The sequence below is a fragment of the Mytilus californianus genome, unplaced genomic scaffold (genome assembly GCF_021869535.1).
Source record: "Mytilus californianus isolate M0D057914Y unplaced genomic scaffold, xbMytCali1.0.p SCAF_1, whole genome shotgun sequence".
Lineage (NCBI taxonomy): Eukaryota > Metazoa > Mollusca > Bivalvia > Mytilida > Mytilidae > Mytilus > Mytilus californianus.
This window is the reverse complement of record NW_026262581.1, coordinates 9,625,074-9,644,629: the sequence shown is the minus strand read 5'-3', so window position 1 is coordinate 9,644,629 and position 19,556 is coordinate 9,625,074. Positions and strand designations below refer to the sequence as shown.

At 32.0% G+C, this 19,556-nt stretch overlaps 1 protein-coding gene across 2 annotated transcripts in view; it reads right to left on the bottom strand.

Annotated features, from left to right (window-relative positions):
• The window catches only part of LOC127699297 (uncharacterized), a 40,998-nt gene extending 28,806 nt beyond the window's left edge, over window positions 1–12,192 (bottom strand). The window contains exons 1-6 of one of the 2 annotated variants that reach the window (XM_052203023.1): window positions 12,093–12,192; window positions 8,494–8,659; window positions 5,446–5,587; window positions 3,807–3,973; window positions 1,954–2,105; window positions 882–941 (exon numbers count right to left, since the gene is read on the bottom strand). In XM_052203023.1, the coding sequence (XP_052058983.1) occupies window positions 882–941; window positions 1,954–2,105; window positions 3,807–3,973; window positions 5,446–5,587; window positions 8,494–8,602 (630 nt within the window). In that variant the 5' untranslated portion in view covers window positions 8,603–8,659; window positions 12,093–12,192. The remainder of the gene's footprint in view (window positions 1–881; window positions 942–1,953; window positions 2,106–3,806; window positions 3,974–5,445; window positions 5,588–8,493; window positions 8,660–12,092) is intronic. The other variant, XM_052203024.1, reaches the window with a different exon arrangement.
• Window positions 12,193–19,556: the final 7,364 nt, after the last annotated feature.

Below are 19,556 nucleotides of genomic sequence, written 5' to 3'. Positions count from 1 at the left end.
TTCTTGAAATTCATGGATTCAAACTTTCTTTAAATCTGCAAATCGATGACTTGAATTATGATTGATTTAGGGGCTAGTTTGTCTGTTTTGTGTTGTCTGGACAGGTATCAAGGTTCAAGTCTGTTGGAAGAACTCAAATCGTTGACTTTTAGACAACGTCTCCTCAATCAGGATTAACAAATGAAAATTTAGGGTTTTTTTACATCTGACTGAGTATCGAATATTAGAACCTTTACCCGATATTATTTATTATAAGCTATAAAGAAAAATATGAATATCACTGAATTGTGAAAATGAACATAATTGTTGTCTTTTTAACTTTTACATCTTTTTCTTCGCAGGATAATCCCTTTTGTAGTATACTATGAAACATTTCCCTTACTTGTTTAACAGTTTTTTGTTAATATTCCAGTAACAATGTTTGCCTATCCAGTGCATAATTGGGCTGTTAAATTGTAATTTTTGTTACTAAGCAAGCTATCGTTATTGCCGTGTTCTACGGAAGTAGAAGTCTGATTTTCATGTGTAAATTTTCTTATTATCACTTCATGTTTTAAAGATAAGTTTTCATTTTTAAGAAAAATGAATCAGGAAAATATAGATTGTCCATGATTAGGTAATACAAACATTGAAATCAACCAGTTTTGATAAATGTATTACATAATATCATTTTAAAATATAAGACTCCTTTCTTTAGAAAAGGACTGTTATAAATGATTTAATTTTAGAAACTTTTATTTTCTTTCTTTTGTTTATTCATTTAATCAATCTAATAATTTTCCATTCAAATCTGATTTCTGAAATTATATCATGTTTATACATATGGTAGTGATAACAAGAAACATTAATATCAGGTGCGCTGGTTTTTATGCAGTTCTTACGTCGTTATAAAAATGAAATATATAGTCTGAGTAGTTCATAATCCATATGTACGTTCTTTCCTGAAAATAAAATTGAGGGGAAAAAATTAAAAATTAAAAGCTACCAACTTACATGTATGGATTTTGTCAGGAATTTGTTATTTAAAAATAATCAAGACAGTAAAGTGATTGTATGGAAATAGGATACATATTTAAAATTGTAGATCATTAAGTAATACAAAGCTCCTAATAAACCAGTGTACATAGCAAATGACCATTAGAGACACAAATTTGTCTGAAGATGTATCTCAAGACACTAATAATACTTAAATATGTAAAAGACAGTTGGAATGAATAAAGATTTTATTTAAAAAAGATCTTATATTTGATGCGTTTCCCTCAGTTTTAGTTTGTAACCCGGATTTGTTTTTATCTCTATCGGTTTATGAGTTTCGAACAGCGGTATACTACTGTTGCCTTTATTTAGACATTTTGCGTCTAACTAGGGACGCCTGTCAATTTACTCATACTTGTTACAATCAAAGAGAAAGTTGTAAATATTACAGATTCGTTGTCGCTTATGACACAAACATTCGGTTACAAGCACCGTCATGCCAAATGTAGTTGTTCATTTCCTCGAACACGATTTGCTATTGTTATTTGGAGGTGTGTAGATGAATTATTGTTATAAGAAACTATGTTGCATTAATGAGTTAATTGAACAAAATAATATCATATTGTTTTAGTAAGAGCTTTCATTAAAAATTATTCAGAAGACAGTTCTTAACTTTGTTGTTTATCTTAACAGGGTTGTGGCTCAGTGAATATTTTTTCTTATCATCATTTTTTATGGGTGGCTGTATTTGAGAAATACAAGCACTATTACTTTATTTTAAGCATTGATTATACCCGGGTAACTGTTTAAAGAACGACTGCCACATTGAAAGTGATTTCTTTCCCAGTCGTAAACGAGAAAAAAAATCATAATCACCGAATAACTGCTAAACACTAGTGTGAGTGTCAGTTTTGTTGTGACAATACTATTATTTCTGCTTCACAATAAATTCACTTAACTTAACAAATACATTTTTACCTGCCAGTCCTTCACATTTTTGTTCTTTTCATACTCTGATCTGTAACGTATTCTAAATTCCATTCCTTCATGCGTGGATGGACATCTCCATTTTAAGTAAATTGTTGATTTAGTTCGATATAGCTGCAGGCCTTTAATTTTGTCCGGTTTTACTTTACAAAAAAGATATAACAAAGTGATAATGTTTTAAAGTTTTAACAAAAAACACACACATAAAAACACTACAAAGGCAAACAAAATATTGTATAGCTTACATCTCTTTTGCTTTTCTTCATTTTTTAAAAAAGGTGCCAGACATTAGTTTGGTCTACTCGACTAATTTTAAATAGCCAAAAAAACTGGTATCCCCTGTCAAGTTCCAGAAGATGACACAAACCTGGTGAGGTTTATTGTAAGCGATAATAAGACCCTGTTTACGCACTTGGAAAACACGTGAAATCTAAATTATATCATGATACATCAATTTTTAGGAGTGGTATGAGAACTGGCTATTTGAAATTGATGTTGACCTGCATGGAAGTGGAACACACTGTATGTACATCTATCAAGCAAATTGATGCAGGAGACAATAAAACCAACACGTGCATGCATACAAACAATGCATTGATGTATGAAAAGTAAAATAACAAAAATACCGAACTCCAAGGAAAATTCAAAACGGAAAGTCCCTTGTCAAATTGGAAAATCAAAAGCTCAAGCACATCAAACGAATGGAAAACAACTGATATATTCCTGACTTTGTTCAGGCATTTCCTTATCTAGAAAATTGTAGATTAAACCTGGTTCTATAGCTAGCTAAACCTGTTTGACAGTCGCATAGAATTCTATTATATAAACGTTCACACCGTCAAGCATATGATCCTATGAAGTTTTCTTGAAATTTACCTGTTATGTATATTACCTAATTGGTTATCCTAGATATCTGGTTGGATTCCAATGCACTTTTATAGGCATGAACCTACATAGGCGCCCCCAAATGTTCAAAGCAGAAATAAAGGACTACGCAGATTCCTCAATTCAACAATAAACAGGATTCTGAATGAATCAAAGTCAAAAGTCAAAAATTTTATTAAAATTGATGTGTATTATTTTCAAATAGAATAAGCTCTGAAAAGCTTTTAAATGGACTGCATAAAACAATAATGAACATTTAAGACAAAACAGTACACATGATATAAAGACAATACACACATACAATATATGAGGTTAATATATGGTTAAACAAATAAAAGAAAAAAAGTACATTAATGCAGTAAGCAGATAAGCAAAGCAAGCAAATGAAAATAACACTCTTCTGAATTTCGTGCATCCGACGCGTTTTTTTGAGTTCACCTTCATCAAGAACGATTACACCTAAACATTTTATAGCCAATGGATGTATAAATACAAAGAAACGTTAGTACCGTTTATGTTATATTACCAAAAGGGACCTTAAAAGAATATCCAAATTCAACTTTACCTACGAGATTAGAACCTTAGTTTTTTTTTAAATATTTTTTTTTAATTTATGAACGGGGAATTAATGTCAGTACTGAGCTGATTGTAATCTTTTAAAGGTCATTTACTGAATTTGTGGGATTGGGAACCGTTTTAACCCTGTTCATTTATGTTCAATGCCATTCTTTAGTACAATTATGTTACTTATTGTCAACTTAAGACTATGTTCATTCCATCCTGTCTTTTTCGAAGTGCATGGTCTGGAAAACAAAGTTGTCACTCAAATATTTCGGTCGTGATTAGATATCTAAAGTAGTCGTAACCTACAGTACAAATACCTTGATTTTAACATATTAATTGATAGCAATTTCACCTCATGTCTGCATTCATTAAAAAAGCATTTAGGAAATACTTACCAACTTGTTTGTTGTCAAATTGAATCACTCTGGTCAGTGATTCTTTTAAATGAGAAGACTTCAGTGTGAAATTGAAAATCGCGTCTCCGACTTCACCAGCGAAGTCTATTTTCCGCAAACATCTGTCGCTTAGTGATACTTCGGTAAAATAAACGGGAAAAAGATAACTGTATAATAAAAAGAAAAAGCATTTCGTTATCTATTGATGTCAGTGCTGTTTATAGACGCACCTCCGTTACTCTGTACATTATAATGCAGAAAATATACAGTGAATTGATAGTAGAACACCAAACAAGTCTATGCGCAAAGGATCCTATTTAAAACCTTATTCAAAGATGCAAATATTTAGTTTGGAAGTTTGGCTGTGTATCAATTATGATCAAAGTTGAATTGTATGTACCTCTACAATCACTCACTGAAAAATAGCTCTATATCTGGTATACAGGTTGCAAAAACACGAAACAAGAAACTGTCTTTTTCTTGAGATTATACTTAGGTAGTAACAGAGCCGTTACGGTAGTTAAAGTGGGTTAACCTGAACAAGTTTCATATATGGTATGTGACACATTATTCTACAATTATCTGGGATACATCACATACGGTATATGATATATTATCTACATTAAGAATGATAAATATGGAAATTCCTAGAACAAAAACCTCAACCGTGTTTAATAATAGTCTCAGATTAATAACTACCATTTGTCATGCTATACCGCGTAGTAACACCAGTCATGTTGTTTGAATCGTCGAAATTAAACACCCTATGTTAAGCCAGATGATTTTGACAAAGTTTTGTTTCAATTACCCCTAGTTGTTTCAGTGGACACGATTTGTCTTCGCTATACAGGTGGAAATACGGAAATAAGTGATGACAACATTTTACACTGGCCCAATCTAATTAAAAAACATAGTTTTCACTTTTTACCGTTTGATTTGATTGCCCCAACACAAATCTCTAACGATGTAAAGTGAAAGAAAGATCGGATCCTACATCGAATAATGGAATACCTAGATGTAAATTGTGTAAAAAATAAATTCCATTGGTTATATTAAATATTTTTATATATGGTTCTTCAACTGCTTCGGTTCTTATACATCCTTGGCTTTAAAATATTCGGCTATGAGCGTTCCTCTAGAAGGTGAATCCAGAAAAGCGCTTCGAACGCATGAAATCTATAAGTGTTGTTTTCATTTTTTTACAGAATTTTGTCGATTCCGCTGCTGGTAGACTATCAGTCCCCGAGGGTATCTTCAACTCAGTATTTAGTACTTCAGTGCTGACATGACAAAAATTTCTATAAATTTAGAAATAATTAAGAACCTAAGGTTTCAACTCCATCAGGTAAAGTTGACCTTAGATGGATTTGGCTATTATTTGTAGGTCCTTTTCGGTCATATAACTCTTTAACTGATTCGGTTCTTATACATCCTTGGCTTGTAAGTATTCGGCTTTGAGCGTTCATAATAAAGGTAAATCTATAAAAGCGCTTCGGACTCATGAAATTTATAAGTGTTGTTTTCAGTTTGTAAATTATCAGTAAAACTTTGAGATGTGATGTAGTTTAAACGACAAAACAATTTTTACATTAACAGTTTTACATTCCATTTCTTTCAATTAGTTCTTTAAAATACTTGCTTGATATTGTAAAACACTGTAATGTTGTAACTTTCTCCGGGGTCTATTTTATGCGGGAATAATTTTTTTATGTCAAACCAGCATGACATTTTATTCCAATTAAAAACAAAACAAGACCAGTTCACTGAAGACAATGGATATTCTGAAAATAAAACGAAAAGCAGCTGTTAGAATTGAAATTGTTCAAGCGAAACATCAGAACTCAAACTTACAATTTTAGAATTCATTCATTCATTTTTGTATTACTCAAAACTATGAGTAAATTATGTGACCTTTCATCCGATACCTTAATTACTAAAATACATGCTATAGTTTTATATAACACCTATGCGTAGGAACTATTTTATTCTAAATAAGTACTACTTCCCAGTATGTTCTTTTTTGACCGGGCCCGATTTGGTAGTATTACATCTTACCAAGTCTATCCAAATTATTTTTGCAAAGAATTCCGCTCAAGCCGGTGCTAGGTGCAGTCTTAAACTTACAGTGATGTGAGAGTTTTTTTGCTCCGTGTTGAAGGCCTCATTGTGACTTTGAGATGAAGAACAGCAATGAAAGCGCTGTTCGTTTGCTTTTTGTGTGTTTTTTTGCTGTGCATGTCCTGATTTTGTGTCATGGATGGATACCCCATATCCTTTGTTTTTCTGTTACAAAGTTGGCTGAATTTAAATACAGTCAAAATGCGTTCGATCGGATGGAAAATGTATAAGGTGAGTGTTTCCATTTTAACAAATCCAAAAATTAACTCTTGGACAACTTTGAATAAAAATGCTTTTATTATTACCCTTGTCGGCTGATACTATAGCTAATTAATAAACTACATTTATATAAAAAAAATAGGTTTTTATGACTGGTGCTGTACACACTTTAATGAACTCGTTATCATATATTGTGACTAAGAATACATGTTATTAGCGGTATTAACTATTTCTAGAGGGTTAAAATTTCCTTGGAACTATGGATAAAAAGGGAGAGAAAAATAAATATCTTTGATAGTCAGTTTGTCTCAGTCGATTGGTCGACTTTGTATATTACATTTTAACATAATCTTGTTAAACCGACATTTTCTAATTGATTTCGGTTTTTAACTATTTTAGTCAATACATTTTTTTCAATTATTATATTACAAAAAATATTAAAAGTTGACATGCAAAAAATATTTAAAAGTTATTAGTGTTTTGCTTCATGATAATCATTTGAAAGTTTTTAGATAAAGTGTACCATCACGTAATCGGAAGTCGATGGTGACTTACTGTGTCCCTCTTATGGCCGATTCATACCTGTACTGTTGTGAATTATAGTTAATGGCAAAACTTTAAAAAGAAAAAAAAAAAAATGACCCAAAGAAACACCACTCGATAGAAATGTTAAACGATACCTTCATATATTTAGAATATACACAAAAGTGTTTTCTGTATGAATAAAAGTGGTCCTTCACACCAAGCTGTTTATGAGGGGCCTGATGGGGGGGGTCTCATCACGATTCACGAGTTGATTTTTTTGTCAATCACGATTCACAGAAAATAAATTTCCATGATCACGGATCATGAAAATATAAAAAAAAATAAATCTGTAGAAAAACGGATCACGATAGCGAAAATGAGCCGATCACGAAGAATGAAAATAACCCATCAGGCCCCTCGTTTATTGTATTGCTATTTTTATAGCTGAAAAGTAAGGGAAATGTCCTTGCAATCTTAACTTAGGGTTAATGGTTTATTGATAAAGATTATAATTACGCTGTTGTCGTTCAATAATTGCATCTGGTAGTTTTTAGACGATCATCATTTACAAAACTTAGAATTTTTTCGAATACTAAGGATTTTCGACCCCAGGAATAGATTACCGTAGCTGTATTTGGCAAAACCTTTCGGAATTTTGGGTCCTCAATGCTCTTTAGCTTCGAACTTTATTTTGCCTTTTTAACCTTTTTGATTCGAACTTCACTGATGACTCTTTTGTAGACGGAAAGGGAGTCTGGCGTTCAAAATTTTAATCCTGGTATCTATGATAAGTTTATTTATTCGCCAATTCGTAGTTTGAAACATGCAAGACTAAACTGTTTTTTTCTGCATTTGGTTTCAGTACAAATTTATTTCGGGCATTGCGCAAGATTGTGTCATTCTGTACTGTTTTTTTACGTTGCTGAATGAAATCTGTTCTGAAGTGCAGCCACCAAAAGATAAATTATGTGATTAGAAACACATTAACCAGCATTTACTTACGTTATTCTATATGCCACCAGTCTAAATTGTTGTGTAATAAATACTTTAATTTTTCAGATTTTAGTTTACGAAACTTCGCAAATTAATATTTCCATTTGTCTTTTTAGACAAGCTGCACGTGATACCTTGTCCGTTTTAAATTAAAGACCAAATTTCATTTCTGTTTCCTATATTACCAAGTCTTCCTTACGTTATTCTATATGCCACCAGTCTAAATTGTTGTGTAATAAATACTTTAATTTTTCAGATTTTAGTTTACGAAACTTCGCAAATTAATATTTCCATTTGTCTTTTTAGACAAGCTGCACGTGATACCTTGTCCGTTTTAAATTAAAGACCAAATTTCATTTCTGTTTCCTATATTACCAAGTCTTCCCCCTACCTCTAAACCCCCCCCCCCCCCCCAATCTCAAAATTAAGACCAATCACCTATAAAACAATAACTTTGTGTTGATAAGTACCTTCCCAGGGATTAAAGATCTCATGAGTTCCATATTTAAAAAAAACCCTCTATTGCCATACTTTGTGAATCTTTTCATACAAAGATTGGGTTAACTTGAGTTGATGATGTCGTAATAGGCTCGTTTGTCCATTTAATTCGAGACGCCATCTATCAATGACTTTTCCATTCTACTTTTTTTCCTAAAGCTTTTTCTTTGATTACTGAATTTTAAATTTTAAAGCTTCTTCAATATATTTCTCTATTTAGTAATTGTGTATTGACTGCAAATATCTTTAGTTTCCCTTCCAAAATTCAGATCTTTTTATATTCAAATATTCTCATAATAAGTCTGAAATAAATTATTTGAATAATGTAACTTACTGGTATTTTTTTCTTTACATCCCTCTGGTATACTAAATTCATGATCTCCACTAACTAAAGTCCAAATAGAAGCTATTTGCAGTAGTTTCACTGCCTTGGTTGGCAGCATGATTTCTTTAAAAATTCTTTGAAGTCATTTTGCATGCAAGTGCAGAATAACTACAGACTGAAATGAATAAATACATATCAATGGCATCAAAGTCTATATCCACTAGACAAATAATATTAATAATCTTAGGACAAAGAATCATGTTGTTCAATCGGGAAATTCAAAGTACTAAAATATCAAATATTTTAATTTTTTGATATTTTAGTATTTTGAATTTCACGATTGAACAATATGATTCTGTCTGCAAGTCTTAAATATATCAAACATTTTCATCTTTTCTTCAGATTCAGATAATTCAACAAAGAGAGGTTGATGATACCGAAGGGATATTCAATCTCACAAGTCGATGAAAAACTTACAATGCCATGACAAAACACGAAAAGCGACCAAAAGACAACAACAGAATACAAAAGTATTTTTCACGTAGTGTTTATGTGCTTTTTCAGTTGAGATATGAAACATGTTCAATAGTTGTGATCGACAAATATTGGGTTCTACTTTGTTTTTATTGCCAACGAACTTACTATTCAGCCTAAAATTTCGTACAAAAGTCGGTCTACAAATTGTTTTAAAAATTGAAGAATTTACCAATTGTATTTGTAATTTGATGACTACTCGATCCTGCAAATGTTTCTCCAAAGACATCATTTGGTCGCTTATATCTGTGAATATCAAAGACAAACGATTTGACGAACGCCATGATATTCTAGTAAGGTGAGAACTTTTTATTTATTTTTCATAAAGACTTTCCTTTAATATATTGCTTATTTCCTAAAATTGCATGAGACATTTGCCTCATCAACATACTATCCATTATTTTCCAGAGTAAACTTTAAAACTAATATAATTTTTATTCTTTTTTTTAGGGGGTCGTTAAATGGTCAGATTAAAAACCCATTGGCAATTTTTCGTTTTGATAATAAACATTGAGTGTCATTCTGATGTTTTCAATTGACGGTTATCTATGATGAGCTTATTGAAAAGGCTTTAAAACAGATTCAACGGAAAGTTTACAAATGCACAAAAGAAACTTGCTGAACAAAGACAAAAATCGATGGTCTTTCTAATTACAGATCCTGTCATTTGAGCGTGTTTTCTTTTTTTTTCGCTTTTTGATATTTACGTTGAAAGTGTTTTAACTTATGCCTGCGAAGTTTAGATATTTTCCAAAGCAGGTAAAATCGAAAAGGTCATTTATGTTTATGTGAAAGATAACTCGGAATGAATCAATCAACCAATACTGCTATCGTGTAGCTTTGAGCTAGGACAAATTACCTTAAAAGTGAAGCGTAAATTACAGATTTTTAAATATTAGCTAAAACTTTTAAATATAATTAAGTGTATTCTGAAATACGTTTAAGAGGATCTTAGGACGTCTTGTGTAAATGCAATTTGTAGGTCGACGAATCGGATACATTGATTAAGGATAATGTCTTAGGGTTGGATAAGAGTCAATTGCAAATCCGCTATTTTGTGATTCCTAATCACTTGATTAAACTTATCAAAGTATTTTATAGGAGTAACACGACTGGTGTTGCATGTGGAGCAGGATCTGCTTACCATTCCAGAGCACCTGAGACCACCCCCGGTTTTTGGTGGGGCTTGTGTTGCTCAATCTTTAGTTTTCTATATTCTGTTTTGTATACTGTTGTTTGTCTTTTGGACTTTTTCTTTTTTAGTCAAGACGTCAACTTATTTTCGACTTATGAGTTTGAATGTCCGTTTAGTATCTTTCGCCTCTCTTATACACAACATCGGTGTTACGTCAGACTGAACTGGCGAAAGGTAAACTTAATGAACGTATGTGCGGCCATAGTTCAGACATTAACAACAATGCAAATGGCATTGCTTACCAGCAGCTTAATCTGTCTGGTCATTTAATTCTTTCTATGCGAGTTCACATCATCGGGAAATATACCACACGACTAACAAGCCTCAGCTTTTGTCCGTAGACAAAAGGAAGACTACTTTATTCGGGAATTGGGAACTGCGACACCGTATGGTTGCAAAAAAATTGATGGTAAAGAACCAACTCTGCTCCTCTCCTTGCTTGATTTCTTGATTGACAACATATTGGTTAAGCTTGGAAGACGTGATTTCCTCTCCTTGCCGACTTGTTCCTTTTTCATATGAGGTCAAGAACAAAACTTTACGACAAAAGAGATGATTTCAGCATCCCAATTGTGAACTTTCAATTTCTATATAGCAACATTCCGACAGCGCTCGCATATGGAGTATAAATCACCCAGTTGATACGATATTTCATTTCCTATCATGGTTTCATTGATAGAAGGTTGCTGCTTATAACGAAGCTATAAAACCACGAAATTCAAGTGATGAAGTTGAAATCGTCCTTTCGAAAACTTTACGGACGCCATCACGAGTTGGTTGATCGTTAAGGCATTACTGTTTGACAGATTGACAGATGGCGACGGATATGTTCCAATTGTCGTAACTCGAATGTGATCTACCGAATTAAACTTATAGCCGCTTTTGTTCTTGTATAAGCAACAAGACGGGAACCACATGTGGAGAAGGCTCTGCTTACCCATCCAGAGCACCTGATTTCATTCCCGATTTTTTGGTTGGATTCTTGTTGCTCAGTCTTTAGTTTTATATGTTGTGTTTTGTGTACTGTTGTATGTCTTTTGCCCGTACATGTATTTCTTTTTTCGCCATTGTCAGTTTACAATTGTTTACGACTTGTAAGTTTGAATATCCCTTTGGTATCTTTCGCCTATCTTTTGAAAACGCTTTTCAATTAATAAAACAGTGTCTTATAAATGTAAAATCACAGTCTAAACTGTATTATTTGTTAGAAAACAGAAGCACGCGTGTTATTTACAGACATCTCATCACACACCTTGATTTACAATATCATTTGTCTTAATATATTAATCCATTCTGCCGGAGGGCTAAAACAAAAATTAGACTCTCTTCACAATCGTTAAATATTGGGACTGGTCTTTTTCTAAATGTATCTGTAATTGGTATGTGGACTTTTATTGAGGAAGAGTACTATTGTCTTCGTGTGTGCTCGGTATAGAGACTTGCACATGTTGCAGGTAAAGTTTATAAAACAATACTACTGACCGAGCGTATTTAAACTGATACAGGACCATGCAGTTGTTCAGTTTACAAAATGTAAAACAGTTGACTCTTTTAGGGATATTAATTTTCTGGCTTTTAAAATTAAGGACAGTATTTTACAAAACTAATTACAAATTCTCAGTCTACATGTTTGTTGCAAATGTTACTATAATATAATATAAAACTATCAGCTGTAAAGCTTACGGTAATAAAGTATATATAATATTCATAAATGAGTACTTCTGTCACATGCTGTGTTTGTCTTTAGCACGGAGTTGTATTACATGTTGATCTGCATATACATAATTATGACCTTTTTTTATTATATCTTATTAACCCTTTAAATAGCAAATTAACGCTAATTAACAAATCAATAAATTCATTAGAAATTTTGACTTACGATTCATAGTTGGACTAACATTCCAGGAAAATGTTCGATTCATATTTAACGTCCTAATTATGCAATTTACAAAGAAAATCACAAAAGGAAGTTTTCTTACTAGTAGGTCAAAACAGAATTAACCTAAAAATTGATTTCTTTCAAAATCAGTAAAGGTTGGCAGATTTTATCTAATAGTGTGTGTTATGTCTATTTAAAATTGCACGTGGACCGAAACAACGATCTGCATTGTTTAATGAGTGTTTACTTGTAAAGAAAAACATATTTGCAATACATGTACATTCTTAAAACAAATATTTTTTGAGATCATAATGTACTGTTCCTTCTATCTGGTCGTTCACCAGAAAGTTTCGATAATCTGAAATCATGTTTACTGATTAGAGTGCAGCCTTTGCGAATTTGTATTATTATATGTCGATGAAACTAAAAACAGACTAAACAAACAAATGTATGACGTTAACAACAATACAAATGACATTGTTTATCAACATTTAAATCAATTTGGTCATTTAATCCTTTCTGTGCGTATTATATATACCCAGGACAAACAATCCTCACCTTGCAACACCTCTCCGTATACAAAAGGATGACTACAGTACTGTAAATTGGGACCAGCCAAACCTTATTGTTGCAATGACAAAATTGACAGTGTATGCTGTATATATAGTCCCCCTGCGGCTCGGTGAATGTAATGAATGTTATCAACACTACTCCTCAACTTAGACGCTGATATTAAATATCATTTCCTGCCATATCTTATTCCTATACCATACCAAGCGACAAACATTTTCAACTATAAAAACGTGTGGCAATATCTCAATATTGACTACTTCTTATCTAAACCTCCTGATTAAGAATAAGAATAAGAATATTTTATTGAATACAATTAAAGGGCCCGTTTCTGAGCATATACACATATATATATATATATATGTTGTGTACAAGATGCAAGTTTGTACAAATTATAATTTGAACAGGGTTTTTGTACAAGTTATAAGTTTTTTTACACATACCTTTTTGCACCAAGTGATAAAAATGTATCTTTTAAAATTTATCAGCTTAATGTCTTAAATTCAAATTTATATACTTCAACCTAACATTTAGTGCTATTCTCCCTGTCCTAAAACTAAAAATAAGGACACCTGAATGGTTTAAATTCTATTTTTGTTTTTCTCCTTATACCAAACTCATATCAACAAAAAGTCTTTTAGTGGTTTTATAATGTTTTTTGTATCAATGCTCAGTATTAAACTGTATTATGTAGTCATGGAACTATGACAGAAATATGCGAAACAAAAGACTGCGTGCTTGTATCATCAATTTGTGTTAAGCGGTTCATAACTGATAACTTGTACAAAAATTCTGTGCGAATTATAATTTGTACAACATTACAATTTGTACACACCATACATATGCTATTAATTATACAGTTATTTTTAAGATTAATTACATTTAGAATAAATGATTGCACCTATCCAAGTTCCCTGAACATTGTCAACAACACGTATCTGGTTAATGTGTAAATAATGGGGTTGGAATATCAAGAGCCTAAATCAATATACTGAAAACACAACTTTAACATACTATTGAATTTAGTCTATAAATACGCCAGGCAACGTGCTAATCATGATCTTTTCTTTCGTTTAAGGCTGCTAGATTGCTGATAAAAATAATTAAAACGTTATGCGTCTATAACCACTTATGCTACATCTATCTTCAAAGACCCACATATTTCTTAACACCTGTACTACCTCTTTTTGACAAATTTGTTATTATCTCCGTAGACAAAGTCACCAATACTTATATGTTTTGTCCGTAAATCACATTACATAAACTGTTTTAGTTTTAGTTTAAACATATTTTATTTGTTCAAGTACAAATTGGATAAGACACAAGTCAAACAGACTTATGAAGTCTTCTCCGTTTAACATTTATAGCAATATAATACAAAATATATGTATGAGCATGCATGTATAGAATGGTATATCTATTTAATATATATATATATGGATTTATGTCAAAAGACAGAAAAATGAAGACAGAAAGAAAACAATAATACAGAAAAAATAAATATATAAAAATAAAAAAATGAATATTTAGAAAACAAAACCAAAAAATAAGATACAAATTAAACAAAAAAAAAGGAAGACTTTTACTTAGATGGTGATGTGTGCGCGATCATGGTTTGCTATCTAGACAATTAGAAATCTTTCCGAACTTTTAATAAACTCGAAGACATTTTTGAAAATGGTTTGGTTTTGCTCTAGAGAAAGAATATAACTACCCGAGGTTAGTAGTTCTATGTTAATTTTACAATCTTTTGGAAGCAGCGCAGACTTTCAAACATTTTATTTCGTATGTCTGAATATAATAAACATTTAAAAAAGAAATGATAGGAATCTTCACGATTAACACCACAGCGGCAAGAAGGGTCAGAAATAATATTGACCCTATATAGATCATAGTTTAAAGATGATGCAAAACATCGAAGTTGGGTTAGAATAATATTCAGTTTTCGAATTCCAAACTCATATTGCTTCGGTACAAATTTGTTACTCTGAGGGTATAGTTTTTTTAGTTCAATTTTAAATTTATTTATTGATTCCGCATCACGAGTTGAATCATCAAGATTATTCCAAAGATGTATGGTTGATGGAATAAATGTGAATCATTAGTCAATGCTAGTCTGCAGAATGGAATAATGATGTCATTTCCATTGCTTAGAGGATATACCGTCATACTTTGGATTTTTTGGGGAATTAAATTTGTCAAATATTCTGGAACATTATTTTTTTGAATATTATAAAACATTTAAATTTTTCTTCTCTCTCTTCTTTCAGCTAATGTTTCTCATCCAAGTTCTTCATAAATAACCCTTGAGCTTGTGAATATAGGTAAACCCGTAACTGTTCTATCAGCTTGGAGCTGTAATTGCTCCAGTTTACATAAACTGTTTGAAATAGGAAGAAGTAAAAAACATATAAGATGTTATATAAATGCTAATGTGACAACTTTCCACCAGAGACTAAGTTATGTAAATGTAAGCAACTAATGGTCACCGTACGACCTTCAATAATGAGCAAAACCCCTACCATATATATATATATATATATATATATATATATATATATATATTATATATATATATATATATATATAGTCAACTGTAAAGGCCCCAGAATGACAAAAAATGTAAAACAATTGAAACGAAATTTATCTACAAAGCAATAAACGAAAAAGAAATATAATATACAGCGACCAACGACAACAACTGGGTTACAGGCACCTGCCTTTGTACAGTAACACACAGAATGTGGCGGGGTTATGTATATTAGGTATTGACAATTCACTTGGAAACCAAACATAATTTCCTACGATATTTACCAAACAGGAAATCCTGAATAGCCATATGTCTGTTAAATGTTCTTTTGAATTTCAAGCAAAGGTGAAGAGTATATTATTAGAAATCAAACCGATCAAACTGGGCTTCAGAGTTACAGTCAAACTACCTAGTATAGGGGCAAGCAGAGTTAGTCAAACTATCTAGTCTAGGGGAAAGCAGAGTTAGTCAAACTACCTAGTCTAGGGGCAAGCAGAGTTAGTCAAACTACCTAGTCTACGGGCAAGCAGAGTGAGTCAAACTACCTAGTCTAGGGGCAAGCAGAGTTAGTCAAACTACACTACCTAGTCATGGGGCAAGCAGAGTTTAAAAAAGGCAAAATTCTAACTTCTTTTCATTCTTCTTGATAAGCTCCTGTAGTAAGCCAGCCTCATATATGGGGTCATAAATAGTGACAACACGAAGAATATGTGATTTATAATGACGTTGATTATGGCTGCGTCTACGTCATAAAGTAGAGTTGATAGAGGGAAAATGGGGCTATATAGAATGCATGCACCATTAATTTTGTCAGTCATTGCAACTACAATGTATCACAATTCCCAGTTCAAAAATATAGCACTGTCGTCTTCCATTTGTCTAATGAGGGGTGTAGCAAAAGTTAAACAACACTTTATAAATTGTAAGCGTCCAAAGCGCTTCTCTGAATTTACCGTCACCAGGAACACACAAAGTCGAATTTTTGAAAGCCAAGAATGTATAAGAAAGAAAGCAGTTGGGAGTTATATGATCAAAAAGGACCTAATAATAAAAGCCAAATCCATCTAAGTTCAACTTTGCCTGAAGGAGTTGAAACCCTAGTTTCTTTATAATCTATAAATTTATAAACTGACAATCAATTTAAGAAAGGTTTGTTATAAATCATGTCAGTATAGAAGTACTTACTATTTGGCTGATTATACCCTCGGGAACTGATAGTCCACCAGGAGCAGTATTGACCTAGTACTGTCAAAAATGAAAACGACACTTTATAAATTGAATGTGTCCGAAGCTCTTTTCTGGATTTATCTTCATCAAGAAGACTCCAAGCCGAAAATTTTAAATCTAATAATGTACAAGAAAACAAAACAGTTAAAGAGTTATATGAAGTTAAAGAGTTATATGACGAAATAAGACCTAATAACAATAGCCAAATCAATCTTAGGTCAACTTTGCCTGAAGGAGTTGATCCATAGTTTCGATATTTTTTCTAAATTCATAAACGGACAATTTAAGAAAGGTATGGATTGTAAGTCCTTTGTATCAGAATGTGGTTACTGAAAAAATCAAGAGTTCTGTTAGAGTATATACAATGGAAGTCACTTTCCTCGTGCAGACATATAAAAACATGTGACTACTTTACCCTTTACACAAGTATTACTCGCTTTAAACAGATTGAGAAAATAAGTCAAAATTTGTTTCATAAAAATGAATGACCAATGTAGATACAAGAAATGTTTTAGGAAGGGGTGAAGCATACACTCTGATTCAAAATTTTCTCTGAAGCTTCCATCAACAAGATGCTTAATTTATTTTCTTGACAAATCTGTGTTACGTTGGAGAATGTCACGCAGCATTCCAGTGGACACCAGCTGTGGTACTGTTCAAGCTTCAGCTAGATAATAGATTGTGCCCCTATGTAATATAGAGGTGGAAGATGAATTCCATTTTGCAATAATGTGTACACAATTACTCTAGAATGAAAATGTTTAATGAAATTTATGATATTGTTCCTACTTTTATTTCAATGAGTATTGGGGGAATATTTTATTTTATTTTCTCTTGTAAAGAATATGATGACATTTTGATAATTATTGTTAATGCCATAAATGAGATGTATAATTACAAAAACAATGTCAGCAAAGTGTTTGAACTGTTTATTTTAAATGTATATCTTTTTTTCTTTTCTATAATCTAAAATATGAATGAATAAAATAGAGTTAAGCAGTATTTCTTCTAAATATAATCATGTTATGATAATTTAAAGGGGAGGCATGTCTAACATTTTAATTTTTTTTGTGAATGTTACATATTTGAATTGTTTATTGTTTATTTGTGTTTGTATTTAGTAGCAATCCGATTGTTTGGATTTTATACTAATAAAATATCTTATCTTATCAAACCGACTGGTTCCTTAATTCATATGAGGCCGACTTCATACATGAGCTTCTCGTGAAAATGAAACGAAGTTACAATCATCCTTTTTTAACTTTGCTTTCCGTTATATAGATAATTGTCCCCTTACTAAATAGTTCATAGTATGGTGAATAGTGAATACGTTGAACGCATCTATCCCATTGAACTGGAATAAAGCATATCGCCGAACTCTTACCTGCCACGAGCGACATGATGGATAGCATTCTTTGAGCAGAATGTACTTAACCTTATGGAGTACCTGTGAGATAACTCCCGCTTTTTATTTGGGTTCATGTTACTCAGTCGTTTCTGTGAAGTGTTTTTGCCTTTTCGTCGTTTTGGCCATGATATTTTCTGTATTTCTTCGACTTACTATTTTTTATTTTCTTTTTGTATCTTCCGTCTATTATGATACTCACTTGAAACGCATTGTCTTATGGATACATGTTCAAACATGAATTACTACATTTGTGATTTAATTAAACAAATTTTTTCACATATTTCTGATATTTCGATGATTTTTTTAATTTTTTCTCTTTTTTTCCTTTCTGAGTGAAAGTAAATGTTCCACTTTTCAACTAATGTGTGTTTTAGTAGCCTCAGATCGTTTTGACTTTTTTCAACTACGGATCTATTTTGACGGGGGATATTGATGTTTTCTTAGTTTTGCTGCGAGCGGGTGTATCAGTGATCTAGAGATCACGCCAATCTGATTAAAATATAGATCTCTGATTTCTTTATGCGAGTTAATATAGGTCTGAATTCTAATCAGATTGCAGATCACGTATAACGTGAGGGTATCCAAATCGCACCTATTTTGACGGATTTTTTTCAACTACGTTTATTGATGATCCAGACAAATGTTTCCATTCTGTGTTTATTTTGTAGATGTGTCCTTATTTACTATATAGTTCCACCTATTTAATTTTGAATCCATATTGAATCATCAGAAAAATGTATTTGATCCGACCATGATTCTGTAATGAGGAGTACCCAAATTGCATTCATGCGTAAATTTGCATCCGTGAAAATCGAATAACTGATGTTCTGTTTTATTTCTCCAAATGTTTAGAACAATTTGACAATAGTCCATGCTTACTATTTGACAATAGTCCATGCTTACTATTCATTATTGAAGAAATGAATACCTTTAACGTATTTTAATTGCTCATCTTTAAAAGTTGACTTTTTTGTGGATATTGCATGGCGACGTTTCCGTAGATTTTACTTTTTCCAGCAATAGCTCAATTATAAATATAGAAGAAACAATATCAAAAGTAAGTCTAGAAGAACAAGACTCGCCAGAGGAATATAGTGAAATGGCCCATATAGTTAAAACCATACCAGCCAGTAAAACTAATGACAGTGCCATTAGAAATGTCATAACAGAGGAAGAAGCAGGAAATGGAAACATCAAAGAACTAGATATGAACAAAATGGCTACATATACACAATCTAACCAAATATTACAGTTAGCAAACTGTAATCTACCAAATGGCAGAAATGAACAAGTAGAAAACGTAGATGAGCCGAAAAACATGAAAACAAAACCGAAATGGCAATATAAGTGCAAAGATAATGGAACTACCCAACAGCTGGAAGATCAGCTAGAACAATGCAGAGCAAGATTAGTCATAATGGAAGATACAAATAGAGACTATAGAAACACAATTAATCTACTTAGGATGCAAACAGAAGAAAGCACTTATGACAAAGGGAATTTAAAATCCTATCAGCCCAATTGTAAGTAGATATAATGCTGAACAACTTCAGGCTAGAAATGGAAAATAGAGACCTAAGAATTAAGCATCAAATGGAAATAAATGAATTGAGAAATAAACTACAAATAATGGAACTAAAGAAAGAACTAGGAATGTGGCAAAGACCAGGAAATAAAAGTCATGAATATTATCCTAACCAGAATATGGATAATACTAGGTACACAAACC